Here is a 23125-nt window from a genome sequence, read left to right as displayed (position 1 = left end):
CTCTTTCTACAGACTCACTTCCTCTGTGGCTTTGGTTGACATGTTGCAACAACTCACAAGTTTTATAATGACCATGCAGCCATCCAAAGAAAGCCTGGTCTCACTTTCTCCAATTCCAGTATTCCCATGGAAGGAACTTATTGGCCCAGTTTAGGCCAGGTTCCTTTCTCTGATTACCAATTAGCAACGGGAAAAGGTAAAAACTGGCTATAGCAGCATGGAGCATCCACGCTAACTATATAGCGCTTGTGAGTGAGCAAAACCACAGATAAGGGATTATTGAAATAGGAATTGATGAACTAAATGACAAGAAACATACTGTTCACATTTGGCCCTATAACTGCATCCTGGCCATTCCCATATTCCTCATCATTTTACCAGAGATACAGGATGTCTCTGTGTTCACTGCCCTTGGCCTTTTCGTGCTGGGCAGACCCTAGCCCTAAACAAGCTGATTGCAGCATAATATGTCGAAATGCCACAGGCTTTAGAATTACACAGACTCTGAGTTAAAAGTCTACCACTTACTAGCTGTGTGACACTGGGCAAGTTACTTAGCCTCTCTGAGCCTTGGTTTTCTTATCTATAAAATAATAGCTACAAATTAATACAGATCTAATGTTTTTTTGTAAAGACTAAGAAAAATAACCATACTTAAAGCAGTTGGCATATAATAGATGCTCAGTTAGGTTAATTTCATCCTCTAATTAAGTTACCTAGAAATCTTCAGGAGGGTGAGGGAGTGGTAGTGAGATGGAAGGGAAAGAAAAGTGATAGAATTTTGTATCCGGGAAGTATCCTGCCTCAGGTTTTTTTATAATTATTCTGAACAAACATTAAATAATTTAAGTGGGTCCATGGCACTCAGAAAGCCACACTTGGATAGATACACTTTAGAGGCAAACCAACAAGGATCTCAAGATCCATGGTGAATGTTTCGTTTCTTATTGATTTATTGATATGATCGTATGGTCCTTAATTCCTTTCCCTATGATATCTGAAGTCCATGTAATACAATCTAATCACTGAGTCAGTGCACGAAGTACTTCAGCATTTTGTTGTTAACGTTGCTGTTTAGAGAGGCTCTCCTCTTTGAGAACGTAGTAAGTCATTTTTTTGTAAACTGTAATTTATTGAGTTCTTACGACAACGACACTGTGCCAAACTTGTACATGCATTGTCTCATTTCTTCCTATGAATTAAGGGCTATCGTCCCCATTTTCCAGATAAAGAAATTGAGGCTCAGATAAGTAAAGTGGCAAGGTCGCTTAGTACTCAGCGATAGAATAGGAATTTGAGCTCCAGGGCCTGAGCTCTGAACCAGTGGGTAGTACCAGTTTTCTGCACCTTGGTTTTGGCTTTAAGTTTTCGAGACTGGGAGCACAAGAAGTGAATCCCCAGGAAAATCTGTGCTTGGAGCGTCTCGTTTGATAAAGGATAATCTCATGGCTTCCTTGCACCCACACGGCGTTGCTCCATGGGCTTAAATGCAAAGCCGCAGAATTATAGGAAGAAAAATAGTAGAACAGCAGGCACGCTACCTGCTTGAATACAACAACTATGCTGATTACGTACTTGGAGGATAATAGTGATGAAGGGTTTCACCGATGAATCTGTGAAAAGAAGAACCTGGAAACTGTGTCTTAGCTTTCGACTCTTTGGTGTTTCCCATCTTGGTCAAAATTGTGCTCGCTCCCAGTTCTCTGCAGCGGAGTGGGGTTGTGTGTGCATGCGCGTGGAGTATTTGGGCCTGCTCCAGAGAACTCCATTTGGTGACGGGTTGTGGGTATTATCAATAACTCCTGACAATGTGTGAAGTATTTTTCATCCACTGACCTGTGTACCAATCGCGGGAGCCGATGGGATCTTGAACCACTAACTGACCTGCTCCTCCAGAAACAGTTTAATCTGTTTGGTCTGCACCAGTGTGAGTTTCATTATATTCCAGACTGTGCTCCATTTGTATCTTTTTCTTTTCGATTTTGTCCTGTGTATAAATGGGGGGGGGGGGGAACCCACTTAAATATTATGTCTCTTTTGACTAAAAAGCATTTCTGGATTAATAGCTCACATTTTTCTTTTTTATTCCCCCTCTGTTTTTCAGCTCCAGGGTTCCTTGAAAAGAAAACAAGTAGTTAACCTGTCTCCTGCCAACAGCAAGAGGCCCAATGGCTTTGTCGACAACTCATTCCTTGATATCAAAAGAATCCGTGTCGGGGAGAACCTCTCTGCAGGACAAGGGGGCCTCCAAGTAAATAATGGACAAAATCAGATGATGTCAGGGACCTTGCCCATGAGCCAGGCACCCCTACGGAAGACTAATACTCTGCCACCACATACACATTCTCCTGGGAACGGCATCTTCAACATGGGCTTGAAGGAAGTGAAGAAGGAACCAGGAGAGACTGTATCATGTAGTAAGCACATGGATGGCCAGATGACCCAGGAGAATATTTTTTCCAATAGGTACGGAGATGACCCTGTAGAGCAGTTGATGGATCCAGAGCTGCAGGAACTGTTCAATGAACTGACCAACATATCTGTGCCTCCCATGAGCGATCTTGAGCTGGAGAACATGATCAATGCCACCATCAAGCAGGATGACCCATTTAACATTGACTTGGGTCAGCAAAGCCAGAGGAGCACTCCCAGACCCTCCTTGCCCATGGAGAAGACAGTGATCAAAAGTGAATACTCCCCCGGCCTGACCCAGGGTCCTTCGGGCTCTCCTCAGATGAGGCCCCCATCAGCCGGCCCTGCATTCTCCATGGCCACCTCCGCCCTCTCCACTTCATCCCCAGTCCCTTCTGTCCCGCAGAGCCAGGCTCAGCCTCAGACAGCCTCAGGAGCAAGCCGGGCCCTGCCGAGCTGGCAGGAGGTGTCCCATGCCCAGCAGCTCAAACAGATCGCTGCCAACCGTCAGCAGCATGCCCGGATGCAGCAGCACCAGCCTCCCAGCTGGTCAGCCTTGCCCTCTTCCGCCGGGCCATCGCCGGGCCCATTCGGGCAGGAGAAGATCCCCAGCCCTTCTTTCGGTCAGCAGCCATTCAGCCCGCAGAGCTCCCCCATGCCTGGGGTGGCCGGCGGCAGCAGCCAGTCGAAGGTGCTGGCTAACTACATGTACAAGGCCAGCCCGTCGGCCCAGGGCGGGCACCTGGATGTGCTCATGCAGCAAAAGCCTCAGGATCTCAGTCGAAGTTTTATTAACAACCCGCACACGGCCGTGGAGCCCCGTCATGGCAACACTAAGCCTTTGTTCCATTTTAACTCAGATCAAGCAAACCAGCAGATGCCTTCTGTTTTGCCTTCCCAGAGTAAGCCTTCTCTCCTACACTACACCCAGCAGCAGCCGCAGCAGCCGCCACAGCAGCAGCAGCCACAGCAACAGCAGCCACAGCAACAGCCGCCACAGAGCTCGATTTCAGCTCAGCCGCAGCCGCAGCCACAGCCGCAGCCGCAGCCGCAGCCGCAGCCGCAGCCGCCGCCATCCCAGCCTGCCCAGCCTCTGTCCAGCCAGCCTTTGCTAAGGTCACCCTTGCCTCTTCAGCAAAAGATCCTGCTTCAGAAAATGCAGAACCAGCCCATCACAGGACTGGGGTATCAAGTCTCCCAACAGCACAGACAGGTAAGGCCGTAAGTTTGCTACTCCAAATGCGGAGGACCCAGAGACCATTCAGCTGGGTCATCACGCTTTGGTTGCCGCTACATTTGTGTGGGGACGAGTCAAGACCACAAAGACGGGAGTGGTCTTGTTGGATTCCCAGGAAGGCCTCGTGAAGCCTGGCTCGCTTGGGGCATCTGGAGGCAAGAGTTAGTATTTCCTTGTAGAACAGTCACTGCCATTGGGATCTGCAGTGACCAAAGTCTCTTGCTGATTAAGAATGTTGCATTATAATTCATGCCTTTAGTGACGTGTCCAGTTGCCAGTAAGTTTCTGATACGCCCAAGTGTTTATTCATCCCGTCGGTGAATCGGTCACTAAGCCGACGTGAACATCGTCCTGAGTACCTGCCATGTGCAGGCTGTTGTGGTTATACGGGTATTAAAATATTGAATATTGAAATAAGCCCAGACAAGGCGTTAAGAATATGTAATGGCCAGTATATTCCACACCAACTGATGAAACGTATAAATGCCCAACCCATCATAATAGCTGTGACTCCATGCTGGTGCATTAAATAAGGTATGGGCCCTGTCTGCAAGCACATTCTGTGGAGGGAAACAGGCCTTAAAACTACCATTTTAATACTATGGAAAGGGTAATAACATGATAGCCCAGTGGTTGGGTGTCTTACCCTGCAAGGGGAAGTGTTTTGGAGAAGGTAATGCCTGCGTTACATGTAAAGGATGAAATCGTCATCACTACACAAACGAAAAAAATATCTGTGGTTACCTTATATCCTGTGATTAACATAAAGCAGGAGTTTTATTCTGCCCCAGACATGAATAGGAGGAGGAGATAGCTCTGTGCCTCCAGAGCACATATTGGTAACTAAGCTCAGATCCCCAGGGAACTTGAGAGAGGAAACTCTTCCTGGAAGGAAGGAAGTCTGAATGTTGCTTTGTGCGTGAAATTTGACAGATCTGCACTGGTTTCCCAGCACAAAGACAACACGCTCCATGTCAAATCAGTATGTCAGGATAGTATGACAGCACTGAGCCTAATTCCAGTCATATTCCTAGAGTAGTTTTCATGGCTACTGCCCAGAAAAGAATACCACAAGGCACCACAGACTGTAGCCAAGCTCACCTTTGCCCTAGATATGTGCCAGGAGAACCCTGGGCTCAACTGGGATCCAAGAGCTCTGCACCAAGTAAAGCTTGGCCCTCTTAGCCACTTAAGAGGTGTATGTGGGGTGCAGCGGGCAGGGGGGGAGGGTGTTAATTGCAGTTGACGAGGAACGGACCTGAGGAGACTCATGAGTATATTTTCAGAGTTTCTTCTTAACGCAGGTAATTTGGGGATCATTTATAAACAAATGGTATTGTGGAACTACTTCCTAACAGCGTGGATAGGCTTTGTAGTTTAGACGAATCTGGGTTCAGATTCTTAGTCTGACATTCCCTAACTGTGTGACCTCAAGCAAGTCACTGGACCTCACTAAGCCTGAATTGTCTCGCCTGTAAACGAGGCTGATTAACAATATATCCTAGGATTTTTTAGAATAAAATGAGATAATTTTGGCAATCGTGATAATCATGGAAAGGACCACATATGAGATCAATATTTTTTAACAAGTATTATTACTCTTATGTAGGAGATGTACTGGAGTAAGTCTCAAATTCTAACATAAACAGTTTTAGAGGAATAAAAGAAACCTATCCTTGATTCTTCACTTGATCTTAGCCAAAAGGCCGAGAAGCGATATCCTTGATTCTTTTATTGTCCAGCAGTATGGGGAGTGGGGAGCGATTTACCCTCCCTAGGCCCAGACTTCAGATCATAAAAATGGAAATAATAAGGAAGGAGCTAAATAATAATTTATAGTTAATAAAGGTAGTATCTGTTATGTACCCTGTATGGCATGGCATGTGTCTCTCTTACTTACAGTATCTCATTTCACCTATATGAAGGAAATACCGTTATTTGCATCTTACAGGTGAGGCAATTGAGGCACAGAGGGGTTAAGTAACTTTTCCAAAGTCACACACTCTGCTACTCTAAAGTAGCAGAGCCAGGAATCCGATGGTCTACTTTGAAGGCTGTACTTTCAGCCACTAGGCTCTACAGCTCACGGGTAGGATTTGTTGGGAAATGAATGACCATTTGAGGGTCAAGGTGAAATTCTGAGAAATAATATTTCTTATAATATTGAACCATTTTTACATAATCTGCAGAGTAGATTAAGTCCTTTGGGGAGAAAGAAACTCTTCATCTCCAACCTTCAAAGCTGTTAAAGAAAAGAATAAAAAAAAAATGTCTGCATGACTGTTGACCCTCCTGAGGCTGAACATTATGGAGCTAACCAAAAAAGGAAATTTACAAGAAGAAACATACCTCTTTGGTGACCCATCAGCTCTTCTTTGGGAGCCTTCCTGCTACCTCCAATATCCTTGGTCCTGCTTCTGGCTCCATTGCTCATATCAACTGTCTACCACATTCATGACCTCTTGGTCCTCACCCAAGCTTCCAGGACCCAAGCACACCAGTGGGTTCTAATGGCCAAATCAGCAAACATCTTTCAATGCCTTAGATAATAATTAACTTTTTCCAGTGAATGCGCCACATATGGTAAAAATGGAAGCACCATTTCAAGCTAAAGACCCTTCCATACAGGCTGGCCGTGGCTACCTATTTACAGCTTTATCCTAACTTTGTAGATTGAATCAAATTGTCTCTTCCTGGTCAACAGTTCTAAGAGGGAGGATTCAGAAATCCTGTGCCTGAGTTGTAAGCAAGTGTACCAGAGCTCCATAGTCAAATACGTGTTGCCCTTTTAAAAGCATTCGCCTTTGGGAGGCTGGACTTATGCTAATAAGGGTGCTATTGTTTAATACAGTTACCGGTTTTTTTCCCTCTGGTGATTGTCTTCAGAGCTTTTAGCACATTGAGTGGATTATTAGCAGTGCAATAATATTCATCCTTGCCAGGGTGATCTTTGAAAACAGTCGAGATGGGTAAAGCTGCTTTGGGTCAAAACCAAGAAATAACTAATAGGATAGGACTGGATTTAAAGTTTGGTTTGCGAACTTTTTCTGAAGACAAAAATGAAAAATGAGTTCTTCCCAAGATGATAATTTTGAGAAGCAACTTTCATTTGGATGAGCATGTTTTGAAGGTTTTTCTAATTCTTATTGTCTCATCTAGTATGTTGCCAATTATTCTCAGCTCAGGCAGCATAGTTTTAACCCCACCATTTATAGCAGACAGTACAAATATGTGTTCTCATTTCAGATTAGCAAACTCTCTGTTACTCAGGACCTAAGTTATAGGAGGGGAGAGATTGGGAATTAAGCAATTCTCAAGTTTATCAACTAGAGCATCTTAAATGAAAGCACTGGTCATGAATTTTTTCTGCTTGTCATACTCACTTTATGTCAAACATAGGAAGATTTACTATGGGATTTGCTAATTGGAGCCCTTTAGCCTTGGAAATGGTGGAAATCTGGGCTTTCTGCTGCAGGATGGTGGATTGAATTTGTCGAACAGTTGCTTGTAATTTACCCAGTGGAGTGTGCAAAGATGGCCTTCTCTTCACACTTTGGAGCTCTGCACCCAGACAGATCTACACGTTCAGGCAAGGAACAAATTGGGGGCAGGCTGTGCCCCTCTCTCTTTACTGGATACCCATCTCTGTTCTCCTAGATGTGAATGGTGTCTAGGACATGGATGTGACATAATTGAATTGTTGGAGACCTCTTTATTGTGCCATGCCTGGGTGGTTTCAAGTAATCCCTTCTCTGGAGCCTGAGAGAACAAATGGTATTTGGTATTTCACAAAATGTCTTCAGTGACTCTGTCCTGCTGATGTTTGGGGCTTGGCAAATGGAAACACCCCCTGGCTATAATTTCCTTCCCTTTCTGATTTGAAGGTTATGGGAGAGGGCAGGAGAAGGATAGAATGCATGCAGTTCTGATTTATCTTCAAGTCACTGAATACTTGTTTAAGGTGTGAAAGAGTTATTGGTTCACTAGGGCTCATGAGAGTTTAATCCAAAAGCTCTAACCTTTTGAACCAAAAAGTGATCTTTTTCAGAGCTGTATAATCAGACACTTAAAAGTGTAATTTTTTTCTAACATTAGATCCATGAAACTCAAGTGAGTTCTATATTTGGTCTAGAATTATCCCATCTCTAAAAATTCTGAGAGGGAATGCAGCCAGTGAATGGATGGTTTGTTATGACCGAAACATAAATTTGTACATTTCCTCCTTAGTTTAAAGCCAAGCTCCTCAATCATATATTAAGAATGTCACCCCACGCTCTCTACCTAGCCAAGTTTATCCTTCACTACTCTACATGTCAACCCTTGGCATAAATCAGACAAGTCTAATGTTCTCTCTTCTTCTTAAGGTAATTTTGTATATATCTGATCTTAAAGATGAGCACCCAGTTGAAGGTGAAGGAATCACTGTACCTCTCATCTACTGACAAATCCTTGTAATTGCCCAGTGAGAGTGCCAGAGAAGAGATGGAACCTTGAATCAGCTGGGAATGCCTTTTCTAATGGGAAAATAATTATGAATTCGATGTTCTGCAACAATATAACTTCCAAACCACCTCTTTGCTGGGGGCTACAGGTTGGGGAAAGGATCAGCTAGGTAGGCTAGTGCCAAGGTTTGGGTTTAGGGGCTAGAACCAGGTTAAAAGAAGTCAGGAGTGTGAAGGGTTAAATATAAGCCTACCCCAATGTCCTAAACAAGCTGGGACACAAAATCAGTCCATATACTCAGAATCCAGGAGTGAGGCCACAAGGTGGAATCAAATCTGTGGTCATGGGTCAAGTACAAACGGCATGAAATCTAGAGTGAAGTTGGGATAGAGCCCCAAGAGATGCGAGGTGATTGTTGCAAATGACCCTTGACAATTTGGTGATTTGCATCGTGACTCACTTTGGCTGGGCTGTGCTGGCAAGAGGGACGAGGGCTGGCACAGGCGTTCTGAGGATCGTCCATGGCAGACCAAACATTATGTTTGCATTTTCATCTTGTCTTTGATAGTTTATCATCGAATCTTGCAAGTTGAAAAGAAAAATAAAACTTTGTTTTTAATATTCCCCAAAACTAGTGCAAAAGCTAGGATGCCGAGTGAATTCCCAGACACGTGTGCTCCTGTTATTTGTACGGAAGAATCTTGATTGGCAAGATTCGCAGGAGGGATTTTGCATGTGTTTCATTAGTTTCTGTTAGCTGGTTTGTTGTCTCCGACATTAGTACCAATTCTGTGCCGCATACAAATAACCCAAGTGGTAGATGTTCTCAGCCTCTTTTTTTTACAGGCGAGAGCATGGAGGCTCAATGAGGTTTAAATAACTTAGGACTACAGTTTGTAACTGGTCTGATTCTAAGCCCAGCATTAATAACTACTGTGCTGCGTACGTTAAGGAACTAGGTAGGCTCACAGGGCCTTTTTCTCATGATGTCTGTTTGAAATTTCATGACTGTCTACATACCCCATTCATTTCCACCTCAGGGAAAATGTAAGGCAATTCTGATGCAGGGAAGGATCTCCAAACAAATTCACTTATCTGAATCCGCAGCTCTCTGTGTTTCCTGGTCTGCCTTACCAAGAGCCATAAACTAAAGATCTCCAGCTAAATTGAGTACTGCCCCATTCTGAACTCGACCAATAGTTTTTCTTCATTCATTCAAAAAATATGTGTTGAGTGCTTCCTCTAGGCCAGGCACAGTTCTGGACACTGATGCCACTACTCAGAGCAAAGAAGAAGGCATGATATGGTAAGGGGAAAAAATAAAATTAAAAAGAAAAGTTTTTAAAAAATTGAATGATCAGAGAGTGTTTTCAAACTGAGCTGTTTTCATCATATTCTTGCATCTGGGCTAGGTTGATTTGCTGTTGGGCTTCGTGGTGTCTCTGATCCCAGATAAAAATGGAAAATACCCAGGGGAGTGGTATGTGACTCAGTTTTTAAAGGAAAAAGTTGAAGAGTTTGGTTAGCTTTTTTCAATGATAAAAAAGTTCACTCACTTTCTCGTTCTTTAACACGATCCAGCAAGATTTAGGAATTGTCCGGGGTCACCGTTAGAGTTTAACAATAGGGTAAAACCATAACTCATGTATGCATTCATATGATTACAGTTTATTAAGCACCTACAATGTGCCAGGAATTGGAGATTAAAAGATTAAGTGATGCAAAGAGCCCTCTTTGCAAGATCAGAAAGGCATGGTCCCTCCCCTCAATGGGCTTATGATTTGAAAGAGACACCTGCCGCTAATACTTAGTGGATTCTTATTGGGTGCATATACTATAATCCTCTCTTGTGTGTTAATAACTAAGCCCAAATCATATGAGCCTTTCCCCTGAGTCTACACGTTCAACTTTGAATGTGTTGTTTTAACCTTTTACAGAGTAGAGCTCTATTTGCTGGATATTTCACTTTCATTTCTATTTTATTTTGTCATCCTAATATGTAATAGCTCAGAGCACAATAGAGTGAATTGGTGTAAAGCGACAATTAATTCCTGTATCCCTCAATAAGGAAATAAACACAATAACAAGAAGAGCATGTTAGCCTTGGAATCATAATGCATAGGGTTTAAATCCACACTTAGGGGAATGACTTCTATTATTCTCACTCCAAGGTCTTTGTCAGCGTGTTGCATCCATCAATAAGAGATGTGCATTTAAAGCATTAGTGTGTAATTCAGCCTGTTGAATACCAACTTTCCAACTAGGGGAACAGGGGGTATGAGGTTAAGAAATAGATTTGATCCTAGAAATGGAAATGCAAGAGGGTTAATGGAAAATCTGACAGATATTTAACTATAATGTGCATTAACGTAGGTGACTCAAACAATCCCCTTTGCACCCATTCTAATTAGTTTTGCCTTTTCTAATCAGATGTCAGTTGTTATCAGTTTGGTGTGCGTGTGTGATTGGGGGGCGGGGGATGATTTCTTTTTGTGAAATTGAAAAGAAGCAACAACCCATTTAGCCAGTGCACTAATCAGTAAATTTTCACATTAATGATTAATTAAAGTCACGCACAGAACTTGATATTCAGGAGGTGTTTTTTATAAAGAGTTCTTGGTTTGAAACAAAAGACTGCACAAATGTTTAGACTACTAGGATCAGAGAGATGTAATGTGAGTGAATCATCTTACCCTTTCACATTGTGTTTTAAGCGGGGAAGACCAAACGTACACACACAGAGCCCAGGCAGCGCTCTGGATACTAATTAGAGAACTCTGGCTGCATATTTGCATTTCATGCAATGAATCTGAACAATAAAATGGCACTTTATTCTCCAAGCAATAAATTGAGTAGAGCATAATAGAGGGAAGCCAATGACTACTTTCCTATGCATCCTGCAAAATCAAGCTTCAAGTTCCCTGAGGATGAAAGCATGGGGGTGGTTGACCTGTTTCCCTTTTTTTCTACTGCTAATTCCCTCCACCCTGAATCACTGGCATTTTCCACAGTTTGCTTTTCACAGGAGCTTAAGTTCAGCTCCACCTTTAGGAAACATGAACTTCATAAACAGGGAGCTTTTTTGGCCCTTCTCCTTGGTACTCCACAGGTCTGTGTGGGTGCACGCATGAGTGTGTGGGCCTCATGCTCTGGTCTTGGGCTCACATCTCTGCTCTGTGTCTAGGGGTCTTTGTCCCATTCCCGTCCCCTTGGCTGTATCCTCTCCTCTCTTGCCCTTTCCCTACAGATCGGTTTGGAACTCGTCTCTTTCCTCTGATCTCCTTGAGACCTGTTCTATGGCAAGCCGTAAGTGGGAATTGGGGGGAGGAGAGGGCATTTAGCCACTGGAGCCAGTACTGGCCACAAGGATGAAGAGACTTTTCCTGGAAAAGGATCTGTGTTGGGGAGGGCCATGAGGCTAATGATCTGGCAGGCCCATCTCTGTGTCCCACAGGCCTCTGGCACAAAGGAATGAATTACCCATGAGCAAAACATATCCTGAACAGCCTGTAACCATTGTCCCTTCTCACTTCAAGTGCCGAAAAAACTGGCCTCTGCCACCTTCCTGTCTTGCCAACATGCAAGTGGAGTGAGCATTCTACAACAGGATTGTGATCAGGTGCCTGGGGGGCTCAGTCAGTTAAGCGTCTGACTCTTGATTTCGGCTCAGGTCATGATCTTGAGGTTTGTGAGATCAGGCCCCGCCTGGGGCTCTGCACTGACGGTGCAGAGCCTGCTTGGGATTCTCTCTCACGTGCTGCCCCTCCCCACCCCCAAACAAATAAACATTTAAACAAAGAATTAAAATAAAATAGGAATGTGATCATGTTTGTCACCTGCCTGAGCCCTGTAGATGATCTTCATTTTCTCAGAATAAAATCCAAATCCTCATGTAGCTTATAAAGCCCTACGTGACCCAGATCCTGCCAAGATTTACTGGTTTCCTTTTCCAGCTGTTTTATTCCTTGACTCCCACCTACCCATTCACTTGTATTTACCTGCCACACTCATACACACTCTGCACTCTGGCTCCCACCATAAAATATGTCCTCCAGTTCCTGAAAAGTACTATGCTTTCCCTCACCCTCAGGTCTCCAGATATGTTGTGGAACTGGAGAAGAATGTTTGGAACATTCTTCTGCTCTACTCGGCCCGGCTAACCTAACCCTACACTTTCTCAGACTCAGCTAAGACATCTCCTCCAAAAGGTTTCCCTGGTCTCCCAATCTGGGTTAGCTCCCATCCTGTACTCTCTGGTAGCCGCTCTCTGGTACTTTCTCTCTTTTAGCAGGTATCAGCCTCCTATACTTTTGTTCTTGTGTGTATTCCTCAACTAGACTGCAAGCTACTTGAGGGCAGCGATTGTGTCCATCTTGTTCACCATTGTACTCCAACCCCTATCATGGCTACTTTGTGGGAGACACCCAAAACATATTTGTTGAGCAATGAACAGATGAACTTCACCATTGACCTTCCTCGCCATCCCTTCTTCTGTTCTGGGGATTTAAGGATGCCAACACATCACCCTCTCCTCCTGAGGAGGAAGGAATGGGAGCTGCCACTTCCACCTTCCTCCATGACAAGCCTGCCTTTAAAACACCATTTGCCCATAGACCTGCACCGAGAGCACTAGTTTTCGGTAATGCAAGCCAGAGAAGGCACTCTCCTGGATCCCCATGGGTTAGACCTCTGGAAGGGGATTCTGCAGAGGCTCTCTTGTTGGAGCCTGGAATCACAGGGGTAAGAGTCAACTAAGAGAATTTTATCCACGATATTCCAAATGATTCTTTTCTGTTACAAAACATGTGTGGGACATTAACAGTTTACCAGCAGCGACCAAAACACAATCCCTACCCATAGGTAATGGACAGAAATGAGATTCTGTAGTGTTATAAGATTTGTGACAGAAGTTATCATGTGATATTCAGAGACAGAGGCCAAGCTCTTTTGGAAGAGGTCAGGCGGCTCAGCAGGGCTGGACTGTAGGGTATACAGTCAGGAGAGGAGAGAGATGAGACTGGTAAACAGGGGCCAGATCATCAGAAGACATACAAACCATGGTAAAGAGTTTAGAAATTCCTCTTGTATGTGTCATCTTTAAACAGAGGCATAACTTGCACCTACGGGAGGTAGTTGCGTAATTCAAACACGTTGAATGTTAAAGAATCACATTTGGAAAACTCAGTGTAGTTACAGTACAGAGGACACACTGTGGAGCCAAGGGCAAGGAGATCTTCACAATGTCTATATGCCAGGGACGTTTTGGATCTGGAATGTGCACGCAGTGTGGGCCCCAGCAGCTTCACCCTTTGCCAACCTCAGAATGTCTCTGCACGTTCAGCTGTCCTCTCCCATTCTCTCCGTCACCCCTATATCCCTAGTATCCTTCAAAAATAACTTTCTGGGGCACCCGGGTGGCTCAGTCAGCTAAGTGTCCAACTTCAGCTCAGGTCATGATCTCATGGTTTATGAGTTCGAGCCCTACATTGGTTTTTTTAAAAAGTTAAAAAAGGAAATAACTTTCCATCAGTGCTCCTACCCCTCTGAATCTCATTTGCTCAATGACCAGGCTCTGAACCTCTGCAGTCAGTAGAATTCCTCTCTCTCCCTTGGGCCCACCCTCCAAGGTACCTCTACAGATGACACTGGTGACAGTCCTCGCCTCTTCCTCAACACCACCTCTGCTGCTGCCTCTGTGCTCGAGTTATTGCAAAACTCCTTCAATCTCCCTCTTTCCAATTCCCTTGTCCCTCCTAGTAACAGGCTGGACAGTGTGTCTAAGAAATTCTGCCTTGTTCCATGCTCCTCAGGATCAAGGCGAGTGGTTCCAGCCACTTCCAGCCTTCTCCCTGGAATGTGCCCTCACTCCAGATCTAGTCACTCCCCAGGCCTCTACTTCACAGGACCAGCTCTCCTTTCTGTGAATGTCTTTTGCCCAACGATGACCTTTTCCCCCTTGGCTGTGGCATCCTGCCCACCTGCTTTGACAGTTCCAAGGTATCTCACAATCCCAGCCTGTGCCCTCACTGCCTATGTTGCTGTAATCGCCCCTCCTCGAGCTGTGAAACAAGCAAAGTTTGTTTTTTCCTCCTCTCGTGTGCACAACATAGTGGCAACACTTTCAGTACCATTCTTATATTGTATTAGCATTTTGTTTTGGTATCTGTTTGGTCTGGTGAAATGAGAATTCCTAGAGGGTTGGGACCATAGAATTTCTTTTTTCCTCCCCTGAAGTCACAGAGTATTTTGTATCTCTCATTACATTCACTGCTTTCTACCTTGAATCGTAATTAAATTTATAAGTCAACCACGACACTAAACTGCAAGCTCCTTGAGGCCAGAGTCTGTATACAATTTATCTTTGTACTTCCAAGGGCTAAGAGAGCACCTGAGAGAAAGTTCCAACATAAGGACACAGAAACAGGAAGAGAGGAGGGGAGAGCAAAGGAAGGTAGGGAAAGAAGCTCTGATATGTGTGTGTGTGTGTGTGTGTGTGTGTGTGTGTGTGTGTGTACAGTTTGTATGGGTTTGAAATCAAAGGAAAAGAAATAGGGTCAAATAATTTCTGACATCAATCTGAATACAAAATGTACATTATTGAGAATTTATGCATCACTTACTTCCAAAAATGTAAGCACCTTAATGATCGTATGGCCTTGGTCAAATGACTTGAATTCCCAGAACTGAGCTGCTTTATCTGTACAATAATTCTGACAATGCCTATTTTGCAGGATTGTTGAAAAAATTCCATGAAATAACCCATGAGACTTACAACAAATACAGGGCCTGTACCTTGTACACAATTCACAAATGTCAGCTTGCTTTCCTTTTCAAACTAAGGACCATCAGAAATGAATCCACTAAAACAGTCCAAACTAAATGTTAGTAGACACTCGGAATGGTTGAATTCCAAAACTGAGCTTTCATTTAACTTTAAGTTTCCAGGCAACTAAGGCAAAGAGAAATTATGTGGGGGATTTAGGGGTCCTTTTTCTTTAGTATGAAAGAAAGCATGCCAGCTCATCAGTGGAGGCGAACTACTTCCTGGAAACAAATTCAAAGGTACATTTATCACTGGGGGAATTAGGTCACATGATGGACATCTTCCACTGAAAATTTTGCAAAGACACTGTGACACTGTTTACTTTGAAGTTTCTGTTATTAAGCTGCATTATAAAACTTGAGTCCAAAATACTGGATTTTAATTCAGTGAATACTTTTCCCTGAGAAGCTGAGATAATGGGGTACAGATGTAATGTTTTCTGAAGCTCTGTATCAATGGTTTTTGCACTTTGTTTTAGCAAGAATAGTTATCTCTTCCCCTCCCCCTTTCAAGGTTTCCCAGAGACCTCCCTAAAACCTAGGGCCCTTCAGGACAGTCTTCAAACCAGGGTTCTGGCTTATCCCAAGATAGAGTTTAGAGACTGTATAGGAATGCATAATTAAAATTCCCATTAGACTGCCTCACTCAAATCTCAATGTCTCGAATGAGGCTCTGGCAAGCCTGTGCATTGTGTAGAGTAGATGAGACCCATGGAATGTCTACCTCAGAATCAGATTTCAAGGAGAGCTTTTCAAAAATCCTTTTAAGCCATGATCTTATCCCTGCATATAGAACAAAACTACAGACTGCAGATGGGCCCCCCACCCCTGTTCACCAAACGAAGCTTATTAAAAATCACTGTGAAAACATTCAGCAATTGGCATAGTTATTTATCAATCAACCGATATTTGAGCACATCCCATACAGAGAAAACCACGACAGTCGCTATAGGAAATGTAATGGGGGCACCTGGGTGGCTCAGTCAGTTAAGCATCCGACTCTTGATTTCAGCTCAGTTCATGATCTCACGGGTCTCAGGGGTTTGAGCCCCACATCAGGCTCTACGCTGACAGCATGGAGCCTGCTTGGAATTCTCTCTCTCTCTCTCTCTCTCTCTCTCTCTCTCTCTCTGTCTGTCTCTGCCCCTCCCCCATTCACGTCTCTGTTTCTCTCAAAATAAACAAAGGAACTTAAAAGAAACGTAATGGATGGGGTACACTGTGTGGTGGGCGCAGCATGGGCATGGGAAATAGGAGGCAAGAATTCTGGACCCAGACTTAGCAATTAGCAATTAGTCCCCGTTTACTTCCTTTGTTACAATTTTACACTATAATCCTGAATTTCTTGATTCTGAAATGCAATTACTCTCCTCATCTTTAAATTGGTTATTTTTATCAAAGTAACATAGGCAATAATTTAAAAAGACACGTAGTACTGAAGCACAAAAGCTATTCCTTGGCACCCCCTTCCCCTCACCCCTCACCCGTCATGGTGTTTAGAGGAAACCACTTACATCATTTTTTCCTTCTGGTATTTACCATCAGATCGCTAAATGTATGCATGCCTAATACCTCTTGGTCTGTTAATTTTAAGCAGTATCTATTACATCAGGGTTTGTAAAACTATGAAGATATAAATAATGTTTACAGCTAAGACAAGCCAGCGTATTGTAACCATAATTCCTCTGAAGGAGCTCAGTGTCTACCTTTTTCATTCGTGAAGTTTCTTTGACTCTCTGGCTATGTCTTTTCATACCATCCAACGGCTCTGTAAAACATCTCTCAATTTTCCACCTGTAATTCCTGTCAGTTAATCTGTTTGCTGTTTCTTTTCGTGGATACATCTCCCCAGTAGCCCTCTACCCCCAGCAGCCATCTTGACAGATTTCTCTAGGCCTACAGATACAGCAGTCACCATAGGGCTTCCTGCCTCCATGCTGGAAATGCCTTCATTTCTGTCCTTTACCGGATTCCCGGTTTCTGGATCTCTTGTGTTGCTGTATTTGTTTATTTAAGCTCTCATTTTGGTGGACTATGTCTGATAATAGCTTCCTGACAAAGGATGGATATATGAAAGGTAAAGTGTTGAAACCTTCCAGGAAATCATAACTCATTTGAGATGATAAGAAAAAAAAAAAACTAAAAATATCAAGAAAGAACATTGTTGAACACAGACAATGTCCTCCTAAGTACATTCAGAGCTACGAGTGTGCAAAGAAGGAATGAGAAAGGAAGCTTCGTTTACGAAGCACTTAGCATGAGCTAATTGGCTTCTCCATGACATTCCCAAGAAATAGGAATAATTTTCTCCTCTTTATCTATGAAGAACTCAGGAGCAGAATGCAGTCGCACAGCCTATCAGTGGCGGAATTGGAATTCAGACCATGTTTGTCTGCTTTTAGCCATACTCCATACACTGCATCTCTCAGCCAGAAAGCATAAATGCACAACTCTTGCCCTTAAGGAATGTGTTCAACCACGTCTTTAATCCAGGGTCAGACATTGGCTGTCTTCTAGCCCAATATGCTACCCCCTTACTGTGTGTGTATAATTTAATTCTGATTAATGCAACATCTATTTTCATAGTTCCATGTACATCAAGTTTTATTTTAGTATTTTTCTGTGAAATGCGGGAACAGAGCTATTTCCAAAGAATATTTCAAGTCTTTATCCCACTCTATTTATTAGGGATTAGGCAGTTACAGTCTGATCTGGTTACAACTGAAAATATGTTCGTGGTTTTTGCCCTTCTCCCTGGTGGATTTTGGTTTCTATGCCAGTCAGTTCATTTGCTGACATTTATCACATTTAGCTCCTGCCTAAGGGACATCCAGGATTATTGGTGGGGAATTGCTTCTGGCTGTGTTCTGTACCAGCAGGTTACTCCAAGCTCTCATCCCCTGAAACAAAACAGAATAGTAAATACAAGGGGTAAAAACATAGGAAAGAATTTCAAAATGAATGAAAGAAGATAAAAATCGTTGTTGTTTTTTTTATTTTAATAGATGGGTTACTGACTGATGTGCAAGCAGACAAATACTGTCGATGCATTTCATTCGTGTTGGCACAGTTGAAGCTCTCTGACAGCTTTGCTCACCCAGGGGCCCTGACACTTCAGACACAGCTCTCAGTAGGTGAGGGCGACTAAGTGCATGGTCAGCTGCCAGACCGCAGCACGAGGACTGTCCTCCCTGTCTTCTGGGGCGGTGTCTTGGCCACGGTACCAGTATCGCCACTCCCAGAAGCAGAAACACGAGCCCTTTCATACGGTTAGTGATCAGAAGCAGGTAACGGTCCTCTGAATAGTCTTTTTTTTTTTTTTTTTTTTTTGCAAGAGAGAGAAAGCATGTGTGGGGCAGAGGGCAGAGGGGGAGAGAGAGAGAGAGAGAGGGAGAGAGAGAGAGAGAGAGAGATTATTCTTAAGCAGGCTCCACGCTAAGTACAGAGCCCGACATGATCCATGACCCTGGGATCATGACCTGAGCCTGTATCAAAAGTCAGTCACTCAACCAGCGGAGCCACCCAGGCACCCCTGAACAGTCTCTACTTTTGAGTATTGGGTTCTAAAAGTTGATTTTTAATTTTCGGGGGGGGGGGCGCTACCCCTGGTGCATTTTTTCCATAGAAACAATTTAAAGAAAGTGTATTATATCCTCAGGCTAGCCTATACAGAGTCTATTTGACTCATGCGGACATTAAACTATTAGAGTACTGACCACAACTTCTCAAACACTGCATTTAAGAAAAAAATTGTCTGACGTGCACTGATTGAGCCAGGCATAGTGGTGGAATCATGAATACAGTCTATTTAGTGAAGCAGAGAATCACCGCATAGGAGAGACATGTGAGGCCCGCATGTGCACAGAGCCCTTCGCTATGTCAACAACAGAGAGGGGACTTCCACCTCAGCCTGGCTTCAGATTCTGGATGGGAAGGCTAGGCACCTCTTTGGCTAGACTTTCATGGCCCAGACCAAGGGAAGATTGGCCAGAATGTCCCCAGTGATGGGCCACAAGGCTCTTCCTTCTGGTCATTTAAGATACTTGTAGCTTGGGAGCTACCTGAATGCCTATCAGTGTCTCTTCCTATCCATACCAGTTTTGTAGACTGAATTTTGTTTCTCTGATTCATCAAGCTAAAATGATTTTGAGCCATCAGCTCTATTTCCATAGTCTACAAAAAGAGAGCCAGGCAGTAAAGAACCTGCCACCAAGGCAGCCTGGCCCGGTGGCCTTACCAGCTGTGCTCTGACACCACAGTTAGCCTTGGGAGGCATGACTTGGTAGATGAGGGTGTGTTGTGCATGTGTGAATATAATTCACAAAACTATCTGCTTCTTTTACTACTATTCCAGCCATGATGATTCCTAAAATAAGGTTTTGACCATGTGAGAGATGAAATTGAAGTTGTCTGCATAGTCAAAGCCAGAGAGAAAGCCAGAGGGTCAGAAAGGGGGAATAAAAAGTAGGAAAGAGTGTTCCCAAGGGAGAAATGAATGGAAATTTGGGCCAAAAAATGCATTTCTGACCATCTCTTCTGCTGTGTAAAGATACTTTATAAGGCAATTTAAACTCTGAAAAATTGCCTATTTCTGTTTGCAAATACACACGAAGCCAACCATTCTCACAAAGTTCTCCATTTGTTTTTCCTCCTCATGTTTCATTCAGTTTGGGAGGAGGGGGTGGCTATTGTAAAATTCTTTCACATTTCTCTGAACACTTGAAATGGGGTCAAATCTAAATGAGTATGAATTCACCATGGATCCCAAGGCCCAAAGGTCAGGCTCCACTTCGACAGTTTTGATATCCAAACTGCGCTGCCAACATTCATTTTTGTAGAGCAGCAAGAGAACTGAGTGAGCTGTGTGCTGGTAAAGATTTACGTAGACCTCCTCTTCCTCATACTCAGAGGCAAGAAGGTCTTGATAACCTGTGGATCTGCGTGAGCTGGGGAGCATCGAAGCCCCCTCATCAGTCCACCTTGGTTGCACACATTCTCCAAAGAAGCCAGATGGGTGAGAACCTCGCCAGGCTGTTCTTGGGAGTATGAGGGCAGCCCTAACTTCCATGGGAATGGGATTCTTTGCCAAATTCAGATGCCGGAGGTTTCCCTCAGGGACCATAGCCCATCTTAAATGGAGGAAATTGCTGTGAGAAATTAAGCAGGAAGCTCTAAGGGCTGTGTGTGTGTGTGTGTGTGTGTGTGTGTGTGTGTGTGTGTGTAAAGAGATAAGCCTTCCATCATTGCTTGCATTATATACATGTGGAGTTTGAAATTTCAGGGAGAGGAGCGACTCAGTAGTTCAGGGTAGTTCAGTTGGTTAGGCATCTAACTCTTGATTTCAGCTCAGGTCATGAACTCATAGTTCGTAGGATTGAGCCCCACATCAGGCTCTGCACTAACAGTGTGGAGCCTGCTTGGGATTCTCTCTCTCTCTCTCTCTCTCTCTCTCTCTCTCTCCCTCTCCCTCTCTCTCTCTCTTCTCCTCTGCTAATTCTCTGTCAAAACAGATTAAAAACCTTCTTTCACAAATAAAATAAAATTTCAGGGAGAGAAAACAGTACACAGAATAGGAGGGAAGCTTGTTTATCTCTCCAAGGCTAGTATGCATTCATTACAAGATGCACACATTCATACCTCCAGGTTTTACACATTTGTCCTTTTCCCCTTAATGTCTCTGAGACTCAGCTTGGATGGTGATTCAGATGACAGTGAGGCCACACCACTCAGCCAGAGTCAGAATACCTTTCTGTGGCATTTCTTTTGAAGTGAAGAATTTCTTTGCCTAACCATTGCCTTGGGGTAGGAAAGAGGAGAGTTTATTCACCAATTGATGCTGAAAATGGAGGCAAGGGACTCCTCAAAGCACGGCCAAGAAGGTTCACCTCAGTATCCAGGTTTAGGGGAGCATGAGACTGTTGCATCACAGGGCCAAGAAGCTCAGACACATTAGCATGTCATTAACATGAAAGGTACTGTCTGAACACCAAGCATTGAAAGCAAAAACATTTTTCACGCTGACCCCTGTAGCAGATGGCACAGTGAACAGTATCTTCCTAGCCACAAACCTCACCAGCTTTTCCAGTAACCTGAAAAGACAAAGAAAAAGAGAACTTGGGGAAACTCCCACTCATCAGTCAGGTTTCCCCTTAGACGTCACTTCCTTTAGGAAGCCGGTCAGACAGATCCACCCCCACCTGACTTCCCCTCACTCAGCTCTTCTCACTCTTTATGTTATGCCTTCCAGAATTATCTGTCTTCTGCATCTTTCAGCCCCCAGCAGCCAGCACTTTGTAGATGCTTAAATATGTGCTCAATCATTGATAGAATACTCGAGGAGTCCATGTTAGTTCTTGGAGGACAGAAAAATGGAAAAGATAGACCTTCTGCTCTGGCTGGGAGGAACACAGATACCATACAATTTGGCCAGATACCATACAATTATATATATATATATATATATATATATATTAGCTACTTCTGTGGTTTATTAGCTTTACTAATAAGAAATAATGAGTGGAATCCTATTGCCTTACATTTCAAGTTTGCTGCAGGGATAGCGCAATATCAATAATAGACCATGGATTTCATTTGGGGGAATATTATATCATGAAACATGAAATATTGTCAATCTCTTCCCTCAGAAATCTCTGTATCAGCCTTGTGGTATTTAACATTGAATCTCTAAACTTCAGAACTGAAAGCTAAGGCATGATTGGCTTTGTAGTAAGGCTTCAGAGAGTGAATAAAGTGTCACGCTTAAGTTTCTGCTTACATTTCTTTGTTGCTTACTTCTTTTGTTATTCTGTCATTTAATTCGCTTTTTTCAGAGGAAAAAACAAAAGCAAAATAGGTTACGCCCACTTCCTAGCCTCTCCGGCAGTGTTGGTGTGCCTGGCAAAACAGATGACAGAAAGGAAGGGAAGGCTCTTCCCTAAGGGTTTGCTGATTCAGTCAGAACACCATTGACAAAGATAACTTGAAATCTGACACAGACAAATCTAACTTTTATTCTAGTGTCCAAAATGACTTGAAATCGGGGCTCCCTGGGTGGCTCAGTCAGTTGAGCATCTCTGACTCTTGCTTTCAGCTCAGCTCTTGATCTCACAGCTTCATGAGTTCGAGCCCAACATCAGGCTCTGTGCTAGCAGCCCGGAGCCTGCTTCGGACTCTGTCTCTCCCCCTCTCTCTACGCCTCCCCCATGTGCACTGTCTCTGTCTCTCTCATGTATTCATAAATACATGAAGTTTAAAAAAAATGACTTGAAATCTTTTTCATGTTGGGATGTTTGTTAGGACTCTTTTTGTCCCTCTCACAGTGTCCAGTGGGCCCTCTGTACTTCACACCAACAGCAGAGAGTTAGAAACCAAGTGTTGTGAAAAGGTGAATGTCTACAGATAGCCTTGAAACTGCCATCATCATCTGCACAAAAAGTGGACAGACCCTGAGTCCTTCCTCCACAGTGACCTGTCCAAGGATAGAGTCTACTGAAGAGGTGTATCCTTGGGGACCATCTGCCTTGGTTGTGTTTTTGTTTTTGTTTTTGTTTTAGAGAGAGAAATTATATTTTTTAAATGTCAAAGATAACTCTCATGTGACCAAAAATACTGCAAATGAGAGCATTATAAACAGAACACAGTAGCTCAGTAGTTTCGGGGTGACTTTGAATTTGATAGGTACAGCATGTACTTTTCCTTCGCGCACAGGTATAGTTTGAGAACCCGAACTTATCCAAGGCCACATGGCTTCGATGCCATGGAATAATTCAGTAGCTGCATGCAAGCCAGGTAACTTCTCTGCCTCATTTTCCCAAGATCACAATGAAGTAGATGATCAGACCAGATGTGTGGCCCCACTTTTATCTTTCAATGTCATATTTATAATAGGGTTGCTGACACCAATTTGCTATATTTTATTTTCTTGTATAAGGACATTAAAAATTCAAACAACTACCACCTACTATTATCATCATTTCATGAAAAAAAAATACATTTTAGCATTAAAAAATTGAGAACATAATTGCAGAGTAAGTGATCATCGTTTACAGTGAATAAACTTAGCTGTTTGATAAACTTAGTGCATGATTCTTACTTTCTGGTCCCATTAGCAAATTAAAAATTCCTTGGTAATGGACATGTGTCCATAGAACACCATTAGACCAGATGATCTTCATGGCTCCTTCTATCTGAGCCATTTTAAGCATAATACTG

The 23125-nt window shown here is 43.4% G+C and overlaps 1 protein-coding gene across 2 annotated transcripts in view; it reads left to right on the top strand.

Annotated features, from left to right (window-relative positions):
* The window catches only part of MAML2 (mastermind like transcriptional coactivator 2), a 349256-nt gene that overhangs the window by 234626 nt on the left and 91505 nt on the right, over positions 1-23125 (top strand). For both annotated transcript variants that reach the window (XM_040489689.1, XM_040489688.1), the window contains exon 2: positions 2105-3625. In XM_040489689.1, coding sequence (XP_040345623.1) covers positions 2105-3625 — 1521 coding nt within the window. The remainder of the gene's footprint in view (positions 1-2104; positions 3626-23125) is intronic.

Source organism: Herpailurus yagouaroundi, unplaced genomic scaffold (assembly GCF_014898765.1).
Source record: "Herpailurus yagouaroundi ecotype Mexico unplaced genomic scaffold, PumYag 180, whole genome shotgun sequence".
NCBI classification, from domain to species: domain Eukaryota; kingdom Metazoa; phylum Chordata; class Mammalia; order Carnivora; family Felidae; genus Herpailurus; species Herpailurus yagouaroundi.
The sequence above is the reverse complement of the archived record's forward strand: the minus strand, read 5'-3'. Positions and strand labels throughout refer to the sequence as shown.